We start from the raw sequence: 21,202 nt of genomic DNA, 5'->3' as shown, positions 1-21,202 counted from the left end.
GTTACGTTAAATTCATCGTAATCCCGGCATAAATTATCGTAAGTTACTACAGAAGTAACGCTCGCGTAAACATACAGTTTGACAACTTTTACAAGGCAGCATATACGTACGTGTTTGTACGATTTTGTAGATACACCTTCCTTCTTAAAGATCTCTCGGCATCAGCTCTTTACGGTCAATACTTATATATATTTCACTGTCTGTGTCACGACGCGGCAACGGTCACGACTATCACACACTTACACTTATCCTTTTCTAGGTTGTAAAAAACTGTCACGCACTGCGACAGTGCACGAGTGCTCTCTCGTGTCAAAAATGGGAAAGTGACACACCAGCCGCCATTTTTGTCCGACGTGGACGTTTCTTAAAAAAAAATTTTCCACATTTGGTCTTTGCATTGCAATATCTTCGCTCGTAGGGCACGTAACGAAAAAAAAAGACTCTTATTTATAAATCAAACCCCAAGCTATCGATCGAACCTACTTAGAAGTTGATCCGTTCACTCGTTATTGAGATCTCAAAATCTCGGATACTCGCAACTCATGCGTTCGCGTAAAAGAGTCACGGTGCGTCTCGATTCGCGCGTACTTGGCGCGAGACACTACCGTGTCTCTTGATCTATACCATCTCCCGAATGATTTTATACGCAAAAATAGCGGCGCGTTGCCTTTCAGTTTTAACAAGCTTGTATCATTAATTTATTAAATTAATATGCAATATGTGTGAATATCGCACACACACACACACACACATATATATATATATGTCATACACACATAATATTATTTGTTATGATACGTTGTAATAGAGGACTGTGTATTAAAAAATTTTGAGTTTTAACGTTTTAAAAGTCTACTCTTAAATCTCAAATTTTTAGACCATTCATTCGCAACGTCTATTCACTTATGACATTGTATCTACACAGTAAAGGATAGTCGCGCAATACTAGATTCTCTGATGCGGAGTTCGAACATACGCAGAGTGCTTTGAACTTGCCTGATAAATGAAATGCGGATGAGGATTAATCCTTTTTCTCGACCATAACGAGTCACGTTCGTGTCATGTAACAGTGATCGCATCTTATCTTTTCCGTGGCAAGGGTCGTAATGGCAATGCTGTATCTAGAATATGTAAAATTGCATGCATGTAATACGTATTATGTTTATATATTATACATAGATGTATGCAGTAAATTTTTATACGCTTTTCAGTCGTCGCGTGGCGAAACTTTTGATCAAATGATAAATGATTTTTTAATGCTTCACACAGAGATTATTCTGGCGTTGTGCCTCGTATATTAATTATGTTCTTTATTAATCTCGATCCATTACACTTTATTAAAATTGTTTTTCTCGCGATTACAACCGCGATCGTGCGACGTTGATCGATTTTTAACACGCCCCATGAAGAACATTATAGTGTTATTTTGACGTATTAATTACCGCTATAACTTCCTTATTAATCTTAATCGAGTACCCTTTGCACCTCACTCGCAATAAATCGTGATTAAGACAAATGTGACAATAACTGTAAATATCCCAATCGGTGCATGATCGTTTTCTCGTATAAATTAAAAGGCAATTCGTAAATTAAAGATTTAAGAACATGTTTTAATCAGAAAAATTTATCTCGTACTTTCCATTTCTCAGACAATTTTCCACGTGAATATATATATATATATATATATATATATATATATATATATATATGTTTATGGCGTGTCTCGCGGATGTTATTTCAACGTTCGCCGCTTATCGCTCACGTTGACGTCTTCATTGATCGTCGAATCGTTCACGATTCGAATGTCCGTAAGCGTCCCGACGCGCGTCAACGGTATATCGAGATGTTCGCCGCGAGACGTTTAAAATAATAAAGTCGACGCTCGTAAGGGTCCCCGCGCGGGCTTTTTATCCGCGTACGGGAATTACGGACGCGGTAATATCGCAGTCGTGTATAAGGCTTTTGATTGCCTTCGGGGTGCTTTAATACCGCGGGATATAAAACTCCATCTCTCTTCTTCCGTGCCACCCGTTAAGAGCTCCTCCGCCCGCTTGCAAGAGCGTTCGCGTGACTTCCGCCCCGCCGTCTTGCGCGTCCGGAATTACTTTATTCCAGTGGGCGTTCGTTCATGTGCCTTAAAAAAGCATCTCCGTGCCGAAATTAACGGTCTTCTCATTCCATTTACCGCTGTTCATGTTCCGGACAGAAAGAAAGAGAGAGAGAGAGAGAGAGAGAGAGAGAGAGAGAGAGAGAGAGAGATAAAGATTCATATATCCAATAATCTGCGTACTTAAATACGAAATACGTTGTTCTAATAAAAGGCAAAGAGACATCTCTCATATTTCATTATCATCATCCGAGAAAGTATGATTATCTAATCATTCTCATCAATTATCTAATTTCAGAGTATATTTGAATTTTGTCAAACAATCTATCTCAGCAACAATATTTTATATATAGCATTAATGATATTTATCTTAATTAGTTAAAAACTTCTGATGTACATTTACATATACAAACATTTTATTTATGATGAATGAAATATGATCTGCTTGATTTTTCACGGGTGATAAAAATTTTCCTTTTTCTAAACTGAATTAATTAATATGTCTGACAATCAATCAGATGGCAAACTGATTGCATTTTTTTCTGTAAAGGTAGCTAAATAGAAACATCACACAATTAATAAAAATCATCGTACACCAGTGTGTATTTTGTATAAAAATCGCGAAAAATCTTGTCCGATAAAGCGGAAGCTTTATTATCAGCTCTCGGAGCTGCGATTTAGCCTCCAACATGCGAAACTGCGAGGCATAAAAAAATGGATGTGGGAGGGCGCGGGAGAAGCGCCATTTTAATTTCCGTCGAGAAGGTCATTTCGCGTACAATAATGACGAGACGATGGGACGCCACCTTTTGTAACGCGCGTCTTTGCGAAGATTAAATAGACACTCGAAGCACACCATCTCGCGCGCGGGCGCTCGAATTCATTTTCCATCAACGGGTCGGTCTCGTTTTATCTTTCGACAATCGACACTGATATCGTCTTTCAGAAGGGCGATAATTATTTCAAACGCAGCGGCAGGAAGTCATCCGTATACGTATACGAATGTTACGTTGTAGAGAATTTTTTCAAGCGCTCTTCTCTTCCTATCGCAATTCATTCGTTTCATTTATTCTCTCTTGCAGCTTCCATAAAAGCGCCGCCTTTCCGCGGTTTTTCAATTTTCGAATACATTCACGATAGTATTATGATACCGTTCTTCCCTTTATTTCTGACACATGTACGGCTGAATAAAATAATTTCAAAACCTACGCGTTTTACATACTTATTTTAAATATAAAATTGGCTAAAAATTATATTACATTTTTATCTACATTTTAATAATTTTGTAGCAATTGTTATCTTAACTGATATACATATATAATTTAATTCGCCCAAAAAATGATACATGTCTTATTAGAATTGAACGAACAGATACAAAAAAATTTTATTTTATTATTTATTAAAATATAAAATGTTCATATTGTGATAACTAATCACATTTCTTTCTTTTGACATTTAATGAACTCTTATGTATTGTCCTAAAAATTTCAGATCATCATAAATGTAATCAATCAAATTTAATCTCGGACGATATAAAATCTCGATCTTACAGGATATAATTTATAATATTGTGTAGAATGTAAACACATCTTATTGCATGCGAGGGTTTCTTTGTTCGCAAACAATTCATTTTTCTTTCATCAATTCTGGAGTGTTGCGGGGTATCGCACACGTTGCATTTTTAAGAGACATCTAAGCCCAGAATCGATAGAATTAGGTATGTCACATCGTATCGTTGATACTGTGCGATGACATCGGGCGCGCGTTCCACCGGAGAAACATTTTCCCCGATCGCAATTTCGAGATCGATAATGCGCATAAATATTGATGCTCATATCTCAGAGAAAGCGCGGACATTTGACGTTTAATTTTTTCGTACAGGAAAAGCGATGATGAAATCAAAACTATAATATTCGGTAAATTTCTATAATTCTGACGATAAGTTCATGCATATATAAAACTTTTTATCCTTTCTCTTCTAAAAAAAGGCATGTTAAATCGATACTCGCATTTCTCGAAGTCTTCTCGAAAGTCTCGAATTGCTTTGTTGGCTCTTTTCCGCGATGCTGATTGATTCTGTTGCTGCGCTAACTTCGTGAGCGGCTGTCATAGCATATTTTAACAGTTGTGTGTAATATTGAAGCTAAATAGCGCGCGCGAAACGCGCGTCTGTGATGTCTAGTGTGAAATAAATGAAATGTAATAACTCTTGTATTGTTTTTACATTTTATGCAGTACAAATGTGCAAAATAGAGAAATATAATCCTAAAAATAACTGCGGTATTTGTGTAAACTTTCTAAAAAAGAACTCTCTATAAATAAAATTAAAAAATGATATTATACAAGTCAAATACTTAAAGTATTAATTTATAAAAATGGTTATTTCTGCCATGGTCCTACATCTTTAAATGTAGTAAGATCAATTAAATTAAATTCGCTGTTTGCTAGGTAATATATTATATTATATTTTTTAAGTAATATATAGTATTTCTTATTACATTTTATAATTTTTCATTCTTTATACGTTGTGCGATCCCGATAGTTGTATACCATTGTATACCTGATATGTCCGTCATCAGAACTATTGAACTCGATTTCACCGTTAATTCTCTCCACTTTTCTCGGGAACGCATTATACATTTGAATTTCGCTTTACTCATTCTTCTACGAGTGGTAAATAACTCCTTTTCCCTTAACTGATTTCGTGATGGCGCCAGACTTCTTTACGACGTTCGTCTTGCTTATGCGAAGATTCATCTCTATATAGGGACGATTTCGTTCTTTGTGGGCGACGCTTACGTCGGCTGAGAAGGCGAAACTCGTACCCCGCGATATTCGGTAGTTCGTCGCGACGAGAAACGACATATATAAAAGTGTTCTCGATGTGAAAGCATAAACCGGCCCCTCGCGACAGTAAGTTATCCTTATCTCGTTTCGGCGTAGACTCTTCGATGGGATAGAAGTCGTCCCAGACTAGCGCCGTCATGTCAGTTCTGCACCGGAAACATACAAACGACAGAAATTTGTCTCTATCATCAACAAAGAGAATTGAGTTTTTGATTTTTATTACGTCACATTCTCGCGACGTAATAGACTGAGAATTACTGCACGGAATTTGTCTAATATTAATATTATTGAAATCTATCTTTGTACTCGTATTGTTATTATTTAATATTAAACTGTTATTTAAATTATTTAATTATTATTTGATATTAATATGTTTTCAATATATTTGATAATATATATTTAATGTATTTGAAGACATGTGTGTGTGTGTGTGTGTGTGTGTGTGTGTGCTCATAATGTTAACGTAAACAAATATTTTCTATTTGATCTAAAACATGTTATACATGAAATAATTTATATCTATATCTACCTTACGTATTTTATTATTTTCGAGAGCAATATTAAAAGTTCCACTGTCTCCGATTAATCAGCAATGAATGATACAGTGATGCGCAATGCGCATTATCCTTGATCGCATTGTGTCGTATCACTGTTTTAACGAAAGATGTAATATTATTTTAATTGATCAACCGAGGGACGCGAGGTGTGTTCCATACCGGTGTGTTATGTTATTTACATCGCGCGTGTTATTTGCTAATTAAGATTAACGGCCGCGTGTGTACGGTAAACCCGGCCTATTGAATTCACTTAATATAACGGCCGATATTTACCAGCCGCTGTGTAGTCATAATTGAGAGTGTATGGGAAATAAATTTCGCGTCCCTGTATCAAAGAGAAATCGGGCATATTCGCTCGGTTTAACTGCAAGAATTTCCATCGATGCGTTTTAATACGCGAGAAATCCGATTTGACAATTTTCACAAAACTTAATCGAATGCGAGAGAGCGCACGATGTGCTTTATGTCACTCGTTTCCAATTCCAATAATTTTACCCGAACGAATACGCTTATACAAAAGAACATAAATACCTTTTTTCTACAATTTTATTCGTACAGGAGAATCTTTTGTAATATGATTGATTTTTACGAAAAATTCAAATATTACCTATATAGATTCTGTTATGTACTAAAGAAATTGCATAAGTTTGCGTGAAACTGAAAAATTCGTGAAATACTGAATAAACTTCTTATCGATCTTTCGGCGATATTGAGAAAGAATAAAGGAAAGAACAATAAGTGCAACAGATGTCTTTACATAGTTTCAAGCGACGAAATTAGTTTCTGCCGCATATAGTCGATAGATTCGGGATGGTCAATCCTCGACGCCGACACGTCGCGTCGCCCGCATTATGAAACCACGTTTTTCTTCCCCGTTGATCGAGCAAGCTAATCAGTGACGGATGCGATTTACGATGAATCGCGAGGTGTGCCGCTACACTCTGATTGCCGCGATAACGATTTCTCCGACCGCCACGATAATTGACGCCTCGGATCCGCCATCAATGGGATCTTGTTCGTTTATACGAGCGACGGCGACGGGGCGATTTCGCATTAGTAACACGATAGGCATCTGTTTCTTGAAAGGTCGTATGAGGATTTTCGGGGGTTGAACGATTTATCACATCTCCGAAGGCTGGCGAAAAGGGAAAGCAAATATTTACACCATGCGTGACGTATAAAGTCATAAGATAAATGAATAATAATTTAATATTTAATTTAGATTGTGGCAAGTTATATGAACATAAATATATTTAATAATATTGGGTATGAAATATTTAATACCATATATTAAACTATGTATATTAAAATAGAAGTTTAATTGTATCGATATGTTAATTATATAAAAACAAATATTTAGAAAAGCTAATGAAATATTTTTACTGATCTAATCTAATAAGCTTAACGTTAAAAGCATTCTGATATTTACTGTGATTTTCCTTGGATATGAGTCGTATTTTCCGATTAGTTTCGAAAACTATTACTGCAGAAGCAACGAACCAACGTGGACGACCATGCCGCGTTCGATTTAAAAACTTTCTTCGTTTCGGAGTTTTCCGCTCGATCATAACTTTACGTATCATTGAACAGGTTCTTTCCGTTATTTTGTAAGTATTACGTTTCTCGTTTCCTTGGAACGAATAACCCTAGCGGAAATTTATAGCCTTTCCAGAGAATGAAGCTAAACATTCGTGCCATATTGTTTTTACCACATTTCCAAACTACCTTGCGTTTATTTAGTAATTGGAAGAAATCCTCTTGCGTTTATCGCGATGCCAAAATCGATCGATAAAGTTATTGGCCGGAAAATTAGCGGATATTATCTGAAGGAGATTTAATACACCAATTAAACAACGTTCAGTTCAAGTAAGACATATCTATTGATTCTCACTTGTAAGATTTCGATCTTACGCGCTCAAATTTTCCGGTGATTAACTTCTCATTGGGTATACGAATGTTACGAACGCTCTTTGATCTTTTGAAATATATCTCATATTATATTTGGACAGACGGGCGTTTTATTTCTCTGACGTCGATTTATATCACAATAAAACGTCTATCGAAGTTGATTCGCCTGCAATACGTATATAGCTCCTCCGTGATCGATCTGAACTTTGGTTTCTGCCTTTCAGATATTTTTTTATTTTCTCTTTTACCTTTCTCTCTCTTTCTCGCTTAAATTGCCCATCCGATTGGTCATAAACCGCAAGATGCCGAAGTAATGAGAGAAGGTAAACCTTCATCGATTTGTTGTGAATTGCAAGCTGAAATTAAAAAATTAACCAAATTTGCAAGAAAAATTATTCTTTGCGCGTGATTACACGCGAAATTATTAAGCATCTAATAAATGCTGCAAACGTATTTATTTCTAGAAATTGGATGCGAAATTTACTTTTATAAACTAAAAGATTCTTTTACTTCGAGCAAACTCTAAATCTGATCAAAACATTATAAATCAAGAAATCTTATTGTGTTAATTGTAAAATTATAATATATAAAAGAGAAACGAAGATTGTTCAGGATGAAAGTGATGCAACGCGCAATTGCAACTTATAGGCAATCATCTATCTATCACTTATCAATACGCACACTTTTAAGCGCACAGATTAACCGCCGTTCTTTTCAATCAATCACAGGTGCAGAGAACAGAGCCGGCTAATGTTATTCATGAAAGCGCGAGCGCGCCGGTAAATTTCCCGGGGATTTCCCGACGTCGATAGCTCTTTTAATTCGAGTTTGCAAACTCGCAACAAGTCGGCGGCACTCGCGCCGGCCGCGCTAAGCCGCTTGCGTCGGAGCTGCGCAGACGGCTTGAGAGAAAGTTGAACCGGAAGTTGAGGAGAACAGAGGCGAGAGGAACAGGATCAACCAGAATACGCGGGGGGTGCAAGGGGAAACAGGATGCAAGGGGCGCGTGAAACGGGCAAAACGCGACGGTGGAAATCCATCGGTGGGAGGATGAGGGATAAGGGATTTGTGAATGTCCCCGCGCTTCGTTGTCTTTTGCAGTCGAATGACGTTAAATAAGTAAAGCGAGGGAGTCTGTAGAGAGGCACGTTTCGACCCCGGGCGGTCTCCGGCGCGGCGGTGCTGGTCGTTTCCTCTATTTTTCAGTTCGGTACTGCAAGTAGGGGTTGCATTATGCAGACCGCACCAGACTGTGCGACGCGACGTCTCGCGGGACGTCCCGACGCGTTATTCCGGTACTATTTCGCGTCATGGACCCGCCAGACCCATAAGATTCTTCTCGCGCGATGTCCTTGAAACCGGGGGAGTGAAATCGATGAATTAGGATCTCGATATTATACAAAAAGGCTGTTGCGCTATGTGTTTTACTGGCGCACTTACGTAACAAGGCAGTTTGATGAATTTACGCTTAATTAAGTACCCTTGATATTTTTAGCAGTTTCATACGATTGCTTATTGTTTATACTTCTTTTTATATTATTTGGATTCACGCTCACTTTGTTTGAATTAAGCATTCTTATCTTTAATTATAAGACGATAGATATATACCGGCAGTAAATAAAATAAAATCTTGCATATTACAGAAAAGATTTAAAAAGTATATACGAAAGTATGGAAAATGTTTCCGATATTCGCATTTTCCAGTCCGCGTGATTATTGAAACGCGCGGAATTCGCGCGATTCCAAACATCAAAGTACGGCGCGCCCAATAAAGAAGTACTTATATTATTCAACGCACTCTGTGCGTTTCGTGTACCACGCGAATTAACGCGGAGAGAGAATACTCGCGGGGAGAGAATCGATAGTCGCGGCACAACAGTTAAATCTTCCGAATTAAGGGAGAAAAACGCGAAGGTGAAGGGACGAAGAGTGGTCGGTCGTCGTGAGTACGCGAAACGGTTTTGCTTCGCAAAGTGCGGAGGAATATGACGTTCAAATTTCTCTCTAATTCCGGCGATGACGGCGAAACTATTTTAAAGAGGATTACGCGTAATTCCTGCTTCGGTAGGGCGTAGAACTCTCGGCGCGCGCGGGAGATCTTTTCCGCCTTTCGGCAAAGTGGGATGCATTATGCTGCAAGAATATATATTCGCGAGATTTTGAAATTCTTGCTCCTCTCGTAAATCTTTGTCGGACTGCAGGCGTACGAGAAGCTTAAATATTTAAGCTTAAATATTAAATATTTGTTAAAGAGCATTCTAATCGGAAATAAAGAGAAATATTAAAAGAAACATTTCAATGCGTATGCTAAAGTGATATGATTCATATAAAAGGATTTCTTATTAAAGTATCTACTTGTGAATATTTTGTAAAAATCTCCACGTAATGCAAATGTCGCGAATTCTATAAAAAGGGAAAAGTAGCGACTTTGATAACAGAAATATTTCCTTCTTTCTGATATTTTGCGTCAAAACGAATCCATTCAATAAAAGAGCAGCATTAGGAATGATGAAAGAATTCATCGAAACCGCGACACACGTGATGTCTGAATTTCCGTCCGCAGCGAGACGCGGTTATCATCGGCCCGGTGAAGATTTGTTTAAACGGAAAACACGTGAAATTGCACGCGTAAATCCAGTTTACCCGCGTAGAATCGTTGGAGATGAGACAGTCGGATTCCAAAACGAACTCGTGACGAGCACATCGAAGGGTAAAGCGCATCCCAAACGAGATTACATATAAACGGCGCGTGCCGAGGCGCTCACAAAGTTCGAACGTAAAATCGTGCTCGACGACGCGAAGAAGTTTCGCGCGCTAAAGGCACGGCGGTATAGTCCTTTCAAATTGGCTAAAATAAACGACGCTCTTGGGACCTACGGTGCCCCGGAATAAGAAGAGTTCGAGAACTCACCGCAGAAATCGGATGATTCCGGTCCACATTTCTCAGGAGTCTCCGATATATATATATATATATATATATATATATATATATATATATATAAAGACCTAAAGATACTTACTGCAGAAAATAAAACATATTATTTTTATGGAAAATTTTGCGGAAGATCGAACACTATAATTTTCACGTATTTGTAGTAATTCTTTCTTCAGTAAAATTCGAAAACATATGACAATTTGATAATAAACTTTAGTTAATAATTACCATTAACCTAATAACCAACGATAGTTAAAGTTATAAATAAAGTCAGGGCTAATATATGTAATTGTTATACGTAAATAGCAAGTAATAATTTAATAGTAAAGAAAATATTTTGTTTCTTAATATAAATTATTGTGTTTTTGATGTACTGATATATCTGTAGAAAAAGAGGCATAAGGCGGTAAGAGGTTTAAACATGGTTTCGTGTGATTTGTGGAGCTTTCAATTTTCCGTTGATTTTTCCGTGAATTTTCGGAAGTGCAATGTCCGAAGTGTGTACTATTTAATCGTTCTCATTTCGCGCGACGCAAATCAATCGTTTGCCGCGGGGAATGCGAAAAAGACACGGTGGCGTTCGCGGCGAAAAGTGTTTCCGAGAGCTTTTTAATGACTCGCGTTCGGCCAGGTCTAATTATTTGCGGGGCCCGCATGTTATCTCGGGCGTTAAAGCTGAACGTGACCGGACTATGGAACGTTGCCTTTCACACCACGAGTTACGCGATTTCGCAAAATTTCGCGAAGTCTTCATCTGCTTTCGCGATTGAATCTATTCGTCGACGAGTTTGCAAGCCTTCATCAAGAAATATTCTGCGTTCGTGATCTTGATCAGTGATAGCACATAAAACATGAACTCAAAAATTTATATAAAATATGAATTATTAAAAATTTATAAATATGAAATTGGAAATGTGTTTGCGTCATCTTGAAAGAATCGAAGAATTGACTTATTCTAAAAAATATTGTATAATTAGTTTACAAATTTTTTCTTATAAAGTTTAATAAATTATTCTGTATTTTTAAATATAAATTTATGTATTTTTTTAATTTAACTTTTTTTAAGATCATATATACGCCACACAATAGAAATGATTAAACTTACATTCCTGTTTCTTTCGTGAAAACCGGATTGTAGATTTTTTCGGAAGGATCAAACTTTCCTTCGTGGGTGGTTGGCGAATTTAATTAACGAAACGGGGAAATCACAGTGTACGTGTGTAATGGTGTTAAACACATTGTTATAATTTGTTATTAAGAGTTCAGTTGTGATTAAAAGATTTCCTTTGGCTTGAAAGGATACTGACTTTATCTGGAATTAATTAAAAATTCGCGTTTCTTCTTAAGAATTTCTCGGCGAAATATTGCGTTCTGTACCTCGCGCTTGTAGAACTAAGTTCACTCAGTATTTCGATAAGCGAAATCCGGACGAATGAAGATCTATAGTACGGTTTATAAAAGAAAAAGGGATGTAAGTTTAATCATTTCTATTGTGTGATGGTCCATATGGTCTTAAAAGAAGGTAAATTAAAAAATTACGTAAATTTATATTAAATTATTAATTACATCTGCGTACATTTGTGCTTTTGAATGCATAATAGACATGAGTATATCTGAAATAATTTTTAATAGTATATATTACATTACAAGGGCCGAAAGTTGAATTTTCGGCCCTGCGCGTCATGATGCCCCGAGGCGAAGCCGAGGGCATCATGACGAGCAGGACCGAGATTTCAACTTTTGGCCCGCGTAGTGTATACGATTTTTCTTCATAGCCGGTCGAAAGTACGTTATTAATTTTACTTTTTTTAACTTTAAATGTTAATAAGCATGTTTTTGATGCCTGCCCCCGACATTTGCGGCACGAGCGAAGCGAGTGCTGCTGGTCGGGGGGGCAGGCATCAAATACATTCCAAGAGTCGTCTTGTCATATTTTGTAAAAATAAATTAATTCTATTAGCTTTCAAGTTAAGAAAATTACCTATGTTAACATTGTCTCTTGAATTTAATGTGCTTTTCAAAATTGACCAAACACTCCATAAAGTTGACGGCTTTAATTTTTTAAATAGGTCCTTAAAATACACAACCAAATTATTTTCTTCACAGTTTGACAGTGAAGTTTTGTGTTCTATCTGCCACTTTTTATACGTGTCGTAAACAAGATTGTATCGATCAACAGACTTCTTTGGCAACGTATCTGTATTTATTATCAATCGCGCTTCTGCATCGAAATTTCGTATAACTTCTTCCTCGTCTACGGATTCATCAGATGACATATTGACAGAACAATATTGATGACTATTTTTAAGGTTAAAGGGCGTTAAGGTTTAAAGTTATAGAGAGCGCGCGTGTACTTTTCACAGGGAGTAAATGTTAAACTTTCGTCCTTGCTATTAGGGACGAAAGTACGTACTTTCGACCGAGGTATGAAGAAAATAAATTTACCGCCATGTGTAATATTATATTTTTAAATTTTTATTTTGAGATATATATAATTTCGTATCACGTAATTCTTTATTATTAATTGTCAATTCTCAAGACAAAATAGTATTTATTAAAATTTAGAAATATATTTATTAAATCGTTTATATCTTGAAAGTACACACATTTATGTTTTCAAAGGTGAAAGTGTTCCCCTGAAATGAAATGAGTTTTTTAACTTGCATTTTTTCTCTCTGGCCAGGTTTAATTCTTCGTTACGACGAAATCGATTCGTGTCACTTCCGCGACAAATGGAACCAGTTTGAGAATCACTTGTAACATGTTATTAGTATGTATTACACGCGCGCAATGCGTCAGTTTATCGCGAGCGGACCGCCGTAGAAAAGACAGACCGCGTTATTTTTCAGGCCGCGTATCGACTGCTCGAGTATAAATCGATGCGAAATTACTGCAAATAACGAATGCGGGGCCTCGGTCGCCGGTACTGCCGGTTAACTGGCCGCCAGCACGAGGCGCTTTGCATAATATTTGGATCGCGTAACGAGACTGAATAAACTTGGTGTCGGAGGGTCGACACCACCACTCGCGGTGATATTCCCCATACCAATTGCGCCTCGCCGATGGCGACATCGTCGGGCGTCGTCTCGGAGTGATATATCCTTGAAAACCCTCGAGTGACCTATATTTCCATTTTTCACCGAGTAATCTAACAATAAAACAATTCCGATAAAATCACTTCTCGTAGATAAAGCTGTTTTATGATTCTTACAATTTATATTCTATAAAAGGACATTATGCGTCTTACAGGCGATACTTTAACAACGAATTTTAAAAATTAATTAGAGTAAATCTTTTAAAATAAAATCTAAAATAAACATGTAGAGATTATTATAGTTTTGAATTACAAGTGATGGAAATTGGCTAATAATCTCCAGAATATGCTATTACGATATTGCACGGTACCTATAAAATACCTATAAAATACTCGTATACTTATACTGAATAAAACACATATATATGTGTATAAACATATATATTTTATAAAATATTGTCTAAACATGTTTATTGATACTTTTTCTTGAGAATCTTGTTAATCTTAGGCTCTAAGCATTCTTTCGATCTTACGCGTATAAAATAAAATAAAATATAATATAAAATAATAAATAGCGGTTTTAAATCTCTCTTCCGCTTATTCTTTTGAGGGAAGATGTATCAGATTAATAGGGGATTTATAACAGTTCAAGCCCAAAGAGGTGTTTCTTTAAAGATTGCGCATGTATCTGCCTTTCGCGAGGGCTCGCTCTAAAGGCGTAATTTATTGATCATCCGAGTTTTCTTCTACCCGCAAAACTTACGCTAAAGTTGTCGTGCCTGTTTATGCAAAGCAGCCCGGGAAACTGATCCTATATTCCGCATATACAGTAGCACTTTAGGCACTAAGTCTTTTCAAGCGAGGAGGAAAGAATGTAAGTCACCCAGGCTGGCAATGAATTTCAAGTCTACGCCGTTGTGTAATGTCGGTGTATAAGACCACGGTAAAACTCGTTGCATCACTGGAACAAGTGGCCAGAAGAATATTTTATCGTAGTTAAATTGTTTTGTGTGAAATATGCTGCATTTCATGCATTTTTATATCTATATTTCAAATTTAAAATATACTATATTATATTAATAATTTTAATTCTGATTGTTGAAGTGCATAATATAGCACGTACACAATTGGATCTTAGTATTATATTTTCCACCTTATGGTATATATTGTTAGAATTTAAAAAGATATATTTTATACAAATCCGAGAAATTAAAAGATAAAGCTTTATCTAAATCTGCATTACTCCTCGCACAAAAGATTTAGAAAATTTTATAAATGACATGATTTAAGCCATGTTCGTTATTTGTCCGATCAATAGTGCGCGCAGTTCAAGGACATCGGAACCAATTCGGACTTGCCTGCCCCATTAATCGCCCTAAAATCGCCTTCTTTCACAGAGATGTATATAGATACGTAAATCTGAGCAGAAACAATCCGTCTTTTTCGTGCACCTCGTTTACCCGTATAATAATCTCGACGCGTATCTTGAAGCCGTTATTTGTCATAGGCCCGGTGTGTGACATAATTCGCACGCCAGCCCGCAGAAATATTATCCGACCGAAAATGATTTCGTCCGGGAGATGATATATCGCGGCGCTCGTCGACGAATTCCGTTTTCGCGACATCATTAATTTGCCTCCCGCAGAGCCATCGATCATAACGAGTCGTTCGACACGAATATTCGACTCGCCGTCGACGTTTTAAGGAAATTTGCGCGAATCGGGCTTCTTGAAAACTGATGGCTCGCGTAATATTATCTATCTTTCCTCTCGATTTGTCTGAATACGCGAAGTAATTTTATAATTAGGTCTATAAAATACAATAAAAAATAATATATATATATATTATAAAAACCAAAAAGTAAGATATAGCAATAACAAGCAAAAAAATTTATTTTTAAACTTTTGGAAAAAATGTTTCAACTCTTTTGTTCTAGGATATAAAATTTAATCTGATCCGGCATTAGAATGGGTAGAATATAGAAAACAGTGTTGCATACATTTTATGTACATATATACATTTCTCATAGCGGATGGAATCAATGACTGATTGCGAGCCCGAGCGTCAGTGGCTTTTATTAATTTGCTTTCGTTCAGGATCAGCATGTTGGTTACAGTTGAACGGACATAAATCTACCGGGGTTGATACGATGAGGAAGGGAAGGCAGGAAGATGGGGGGTAGCCCTTATCGGTGTCGGTAGATCGATATCACGGGCCAGGTAACCTACCCCGTTAACAAGGCAATCAGGGATAGTTTCTCGATACCGCACGAGCCGGGGTTAACTTAATTAAGGGTTGTTCTACGATTGCCGATTGTACCGATTGCGCGAGTCGGCTGCATTTGCCGGCTGTGTATATATATGGATGCAATTCGACGCATTATTGGCCTCGTGCAGCCTTTTCGTTAGAGTTGGAAAAGTTTAATATGTTGTATCAAGATGGTGGGATTTTTTGAACGTTTATTAGAAGGAAAGGAGAGAGAGAGAGAGAGAGAGAGAGGGGGAGATTTAATTAAATTATGTTTATTTTGTGATGTCCTTCTTTTGTTTCTATGGAGTAAATAATTAATATTGTACAATAATATATTAATTATTTATAAGTAATTTGTCTATGGGGAATAAACAATAGAATTAAAAAGAACTAGGAAACAATAAGAAAAATACAAATATAAAATATAAAAAATATGAACTTCTACTTTTTGTATGTATAGCTAATATATGTCTGTATATGTTCCAAAAACTCACATTATCACAGTTTTATTTCTAATAATAAGATATGTATATCCCTTGATTTACGCGTTATTTTTAAAACGCGGGTTTTTTTACGCGGTAAATAATCCTTCTGTTTACGGCGCGGCGTTTACGCGGTCAGGAAATATATCTTTGTATGACTATTTCTATTTATTAAAATTATTATACATATATATCAATGAATCAAAAGTTTTTACTTGATTGTACTTATTATATTATTCTGACCTTTTTTGGTTGACTTGTGGAAAGCACATTATAAGCTTATCCGCACAAGAGATAACAAGTTTACTCTTCTGCACTTTGTGTAAATAAAGCAAGTGCAAGAGGACAGCAAGACAGCTGCGCGTAGAGAGACACTATATAGCTTAGTTAATCATTAATTAGCCCAAAGTTATGTATGAACAAAATACGTAATTGAAGAAGACACAGGGGTCAGAAACCAAAACCGAAATTACAATCGCAAAAATATCAGAACCAAAACGAAACCAAAATCAAATGTGTAAAATAAATATTTTTGTAACATACACGGGCTTTTCTCTTATATATATATATATATATATATATATATATTTTTTTTTTATACTGGTAACTGGCAGACTCTATTTACCCGCTTTTCAACCGCAAAAAAAACTACATGAAACAAACTTCGCGTAAATCGAGAGACGAGTAGATACATATCTATATATATATATATATACTCGTCTTTCGTACCTATATAAAATACATGTACAATATATATATATATATATATATATTTAGAAGAGTCCTGAAGCACAATAACTATTAACGTATTAGTTGGCCATTTGCTAATGAAAAATGGTTTAAATGTTTAGCGAGAATAACATGAAAAGCTAAAGAATAAATTTCTTTGCCCCTAACGATACTAAATATATGAAAATAATGGTCGCTTGGTAAAAGCGTCGGATAATAATGGAACTTTCCTTTGAGTAACGAGTATCTCTCGGTATTCAAGTTCCATTTATCAGAATTCTAGCAAGCGAGGCGCTTGCATTTCTAACGATTCTTTCTGACACACCGCTACATCGCTCCAGAGTTAAACGGGATAAAGAATGCCGATTATGAAACTAAAGACTAGCCAATTCATGCATTGAATCAAAATGTTGGTTATTTTCGTCGCTTTGAAATGAAGAAATTGCTTTAAAATAAGTAAATTTTTCTGTGTTTCTCGAAAGAAAGAAGACAAATGTTAATTCTTTGAAAACCGACTTTTGTATCTTTTAACAACTCAATTATTTTTGCTATAACATTTTTCTAAAGCGCGGTGCTGCTATTTGGTACACGGCTTTTCTTACGGCTTCCTATTCCTCTTTTCGTATTGGGTCAATAGAAGAACGAGACTCATTCTAAGATTCTCTTGAGTTTTATCCGGATATTCTTTTTCACGTCGTCGACGAGCGCCGAATGGCGCGTCGAAATTGCCTTCTTTGGAAAACTGGAAGACTTTCGGAAACAATGAACCGATGGGGTTCAATGAAGCCTGGCTTAAGGCACCTCGAACTGTTCTTCTTAAGAGCGATTTCGATTAACCGTAAAAGCATTCGGTGTGCATACACACGAACCGGTAGTATACAGACCCACTCATTCACGATGGAGAGAAAAACGAAGAGAGAGAGAGAGAGAGAGAGAGAGAGAGAGAGAGAGAAAGTAAAAGAAGGAATGGGCAGGAGAGGCGTATGCAGCGAGGAAATCTTCTCGTACTCGGCGATGAACTATATTATTTCCGGTATAGAAAGTGCCTCTTGACTAGAGAGGTGGTGGGCAGAAGCGGCTTCAAACACAGTCCTGTAATTGGTTCACTTAAAAGCGGATCGATACACAATTACAAAGTAATTGGAGTACCAATTAAGACGACGACGATTCGCCGTGCTGTTTTTCTCTTCGCTCTTATCGCGTTACATTTGCGTACGCGATCGTCTAAAGCGTCTAAGAAATCACCGAATATTGCGATAGAATATTTCACGTAATTAATAGTATCTGTTGTTTATTTCTATAAAGAAAACAATACTTAAGAAAACTGTACAATGATCTTAGAAATAACTTTTATTTGTCTTGTTTTTATTAAAACTGATTATTTATAATTTATGTAATTATTTAATTTTTGTTAAAGATCATATATATTAGATGAAAAGAATTTGAATTTTTATTTTACAAAGCTTATTATATTACGATTAGGAAATTAGAGATATTAATTAGAAAAATTAATGATATGACAATTGTATCGATAATGTTACAAATTTGCTGGTCACATATACACACAAGTTTTCCATATTCAGCATGAATGATCATTGTGTGATAAATTGAACGGCAAGACAATATCGTGGACCACTTAATTCCAAAATAAAAGAGCGGAAAAATTGTGGTTGCAGCGGCATTATCGTATCTAGGGCGTATAACGTTGAAGTTTTTCGTCTCTCTCCCTTCCTCCCCTTTCTCTCTCTTTTTTTCCTCTCTCCGATCGTTGAACTGTAAGCGGATTGCGCTAGCTGTTCATTAAATTAAGTAATTAATACCGGAAATGATCATGCGATGTAGTGCAAGCGGCGGTGAAGCTGCGCGTGTGTTGCACAAAATTTAAATAGATTTCATGAATCTCATATTGCCGCAATAATAGTACATAATGTTGCTGCGGATAAGTGCGGCTCAGTACTTTTTTCGCATGTCAGCGTTAATTAAAATGAGCATAATTGCACGGATATATATTACGAATTTTTAGATTATATTATATTTTTGGCTTTAAAGAGACCGAAAAAGATATTTTCCATTTTCACGATATACGAGTGACTTTTACGAAACACTTTATGTGAAAATTTGATGTAAAGAAATTTATAATGCATTGTTTGTTGAAAACTTTATCTGTAAATATTAAAAGCAAAGGTAAAAAAGGAAGCACAAATCCTAAATAAAGAACAAAATACATAAGAAAGATTTGACGCGCACCTTTTTTTAAATAATTAAATATTACTTTTAAAACTGTAATCTTTTGAAATCTTTTTTTCGATTAGTATTTAAAATGTCTTTTTTTTTCAATTTCTTAATTTATAATATATATACAACATTAATGCTGTTACTTTTAATCAAGTTAGATTATGGATAAATTAGTGTTCTTGTGCAATATTAATTTACACTCTAGTAAATACCAATTTAACTTTAATATTGGTAATTTTAGCTGACTTTAAATCTTATATAACACCATTTATTATGCCGTCATTTCCTGTAAAATATGATGGAATATATAGTAGACAGATTTATTATTCACGGATTAGGATATCGTTTAAGATTAGATTGTTTAAGATGTAACTTTAACCCATACGTAAAGTGAACGGGTATTTTCGTCGCTCAGAGGCCGTGCGTTAAAATAGCGTAAAGATATGATTATGTCAGCCAGGATAATTAAACGCGGTGGCAATTATTCAAGAGTAATGATGCGCAGATGCATTTATCAACACACAAGACTGCTTCGCCAATGTTCCGAAATACGTAGTATTACCATTTAGGAATCTAGTAACACGATGCTAATATTTTTCTTGAAAAATCACGCACAGAACTCCTGAAAATTTTACCTTTCATTCTATAACTCTATATTTCCATTGAACTAATGAAACAATTGCTTCCATATTATAGCTTATTATCTATAGTCATTTACATATTCTTAAAATTGCATATTCGAAAAATTACAAACGTGCAGGTGATTCGAGCCGTGAGCTCGAGGATTGTCTGACTCCGACTGCGAGGTAATCTTGATTCCCTCATCGGTCTTTGTCGCTCGTGACCATCGTATCGATTGTCCGCTACTCACAATTATCCTAGTTGGGCACGTGAGATTTGTGTTTGATATTTATTTATCGACCGCACGACATATTCCACGTCGCACGAACAAACAATCGCCGTGCAAATAGTTGGGCCGCTCGGCGCCGCGGCGCGGGCGCACCGGTGCACGTCGCCATCGTTAGGTGACATGAAATTCCGTAATTATGCGTGTCATCGGAACGACAAGTGCTTTCGATATTGAGGGAACACATTGCGGTTAATTCCGTGGCTTAGTGGATATGCTGTTTGCAACACACGGCCAATAATAGAGGTCTATTCAGGGATAAGTAGGGCTTGCGAGTGAATTCGCTGGGCAAGGATAACCTACCTGTATTATGTCGAATTGTTATAGAGTATGAAGAATGTTACAGAGAGATTGAAATCGGGATTATATATATATATATATATATATATATATATATAATAAAACTACATTGATATTACAGTTTGTTGATTTTCAAATTTTTCTAGTTAATTTTCAAATTATTTTTATTACGATTGATATAATTTTATAATTATTATTTATAACACATATGACATTGTAGGCAAGTTAGCACATACTTTTTTTTACCAAAAATTTAGATAAACTATTTACTACAATTTCAATTATGTCTATGAGTAAATCTTAAATCAAAGTTTTGTGGAAATAAAGACTATTTGAAATTAATTCAGCACTACGACTTTGTTATCTATATGTATTACTAAAAGTCAATTCGTTAAAAATCTATAGATTTTTAATCGTTTATAACCTAAGAGCTGTTAATGCTTAAAGAGAAATAAGCAAGTTTTGATATTACAAAACGTTTACGGATAATCTGAAATATTTATCTTGGAAAATCTAAGATATTTTTACTTTCTGTCATAAGAAATGTTATAACTTGCCTACAAAGTCGAGCAATTTTTTTAGTCGTACCATAAAAAGTTTGTTCCTTTTTTCTAATAACACGAAATAAGCGGATCATGTGCTTTCACAAAATGGGCTTGCCTCCCTCCACGGAAAGTAATCTAATTGTACGATAATAAAGCTCATCAACGCGGTGCGGCGCTTGCAAACAAACGCCGAATGTGTAAGAGTTTGTGTACATTATATGAGCGTGATTTCTTAATTGGTTGACTTTTTGTTCCTGAAAATAACGCTAATTAAATGTCAGTCAACTGCGCGGAGTAAAATTCGTCGCCTATGGAAGAAACCGAAGGAAAGCTCACGCAATCGAATTGGGCGTATAACGAAACCCA

The 21,202-nt window shown here is 36.0% G+C and overlaps 1 protein-coding gene across 1 annotated transcript in view; it reads right to left on the bottom strand.

The window, feature by feature from the left end:
• Positions 1-3,460: 3,460 nt before the first annotated feature.
• LOC143904226 (uncharacterized) overlaps positions 3,461-21,202 on the bottom strand; it is a 470,020-nt gene continuing 452,278 nt past the window's right edge. Inside the window, exon 8 of the mRNA XM_077418674.1 lies at positions 3,461-5,100. Coding sequence (XP_077274800.1) covers positions 4,800-5,100 — 301 coding nt within the window. The 3' untranslated portion in view covers positions 3,461-4,799. The remainder of the gene's footprint in view (positions 5,101-21,202) is intronic.

Source organism: Temnothorax americanus, unplaced genomic scaffold (genome assembly GCF_048541705.1).
Source record: "Temnothorax americanus isolate GAGA-0224 unplaced genomic scaffold, ASM4854170v1 Scaffold5, whole genome shotgun sequence".
Lineage (NCBI taxonomy): Eukaryota > Metazoa > Arthropoda > Insecta > Hymenoptera > Formicidae > Temnothorax > Temnothorax americanus.
Note: the sequence above shows the minus strand (reverse complement) of the source record. Positions and strands in the feature narration are given on the sequence as shown.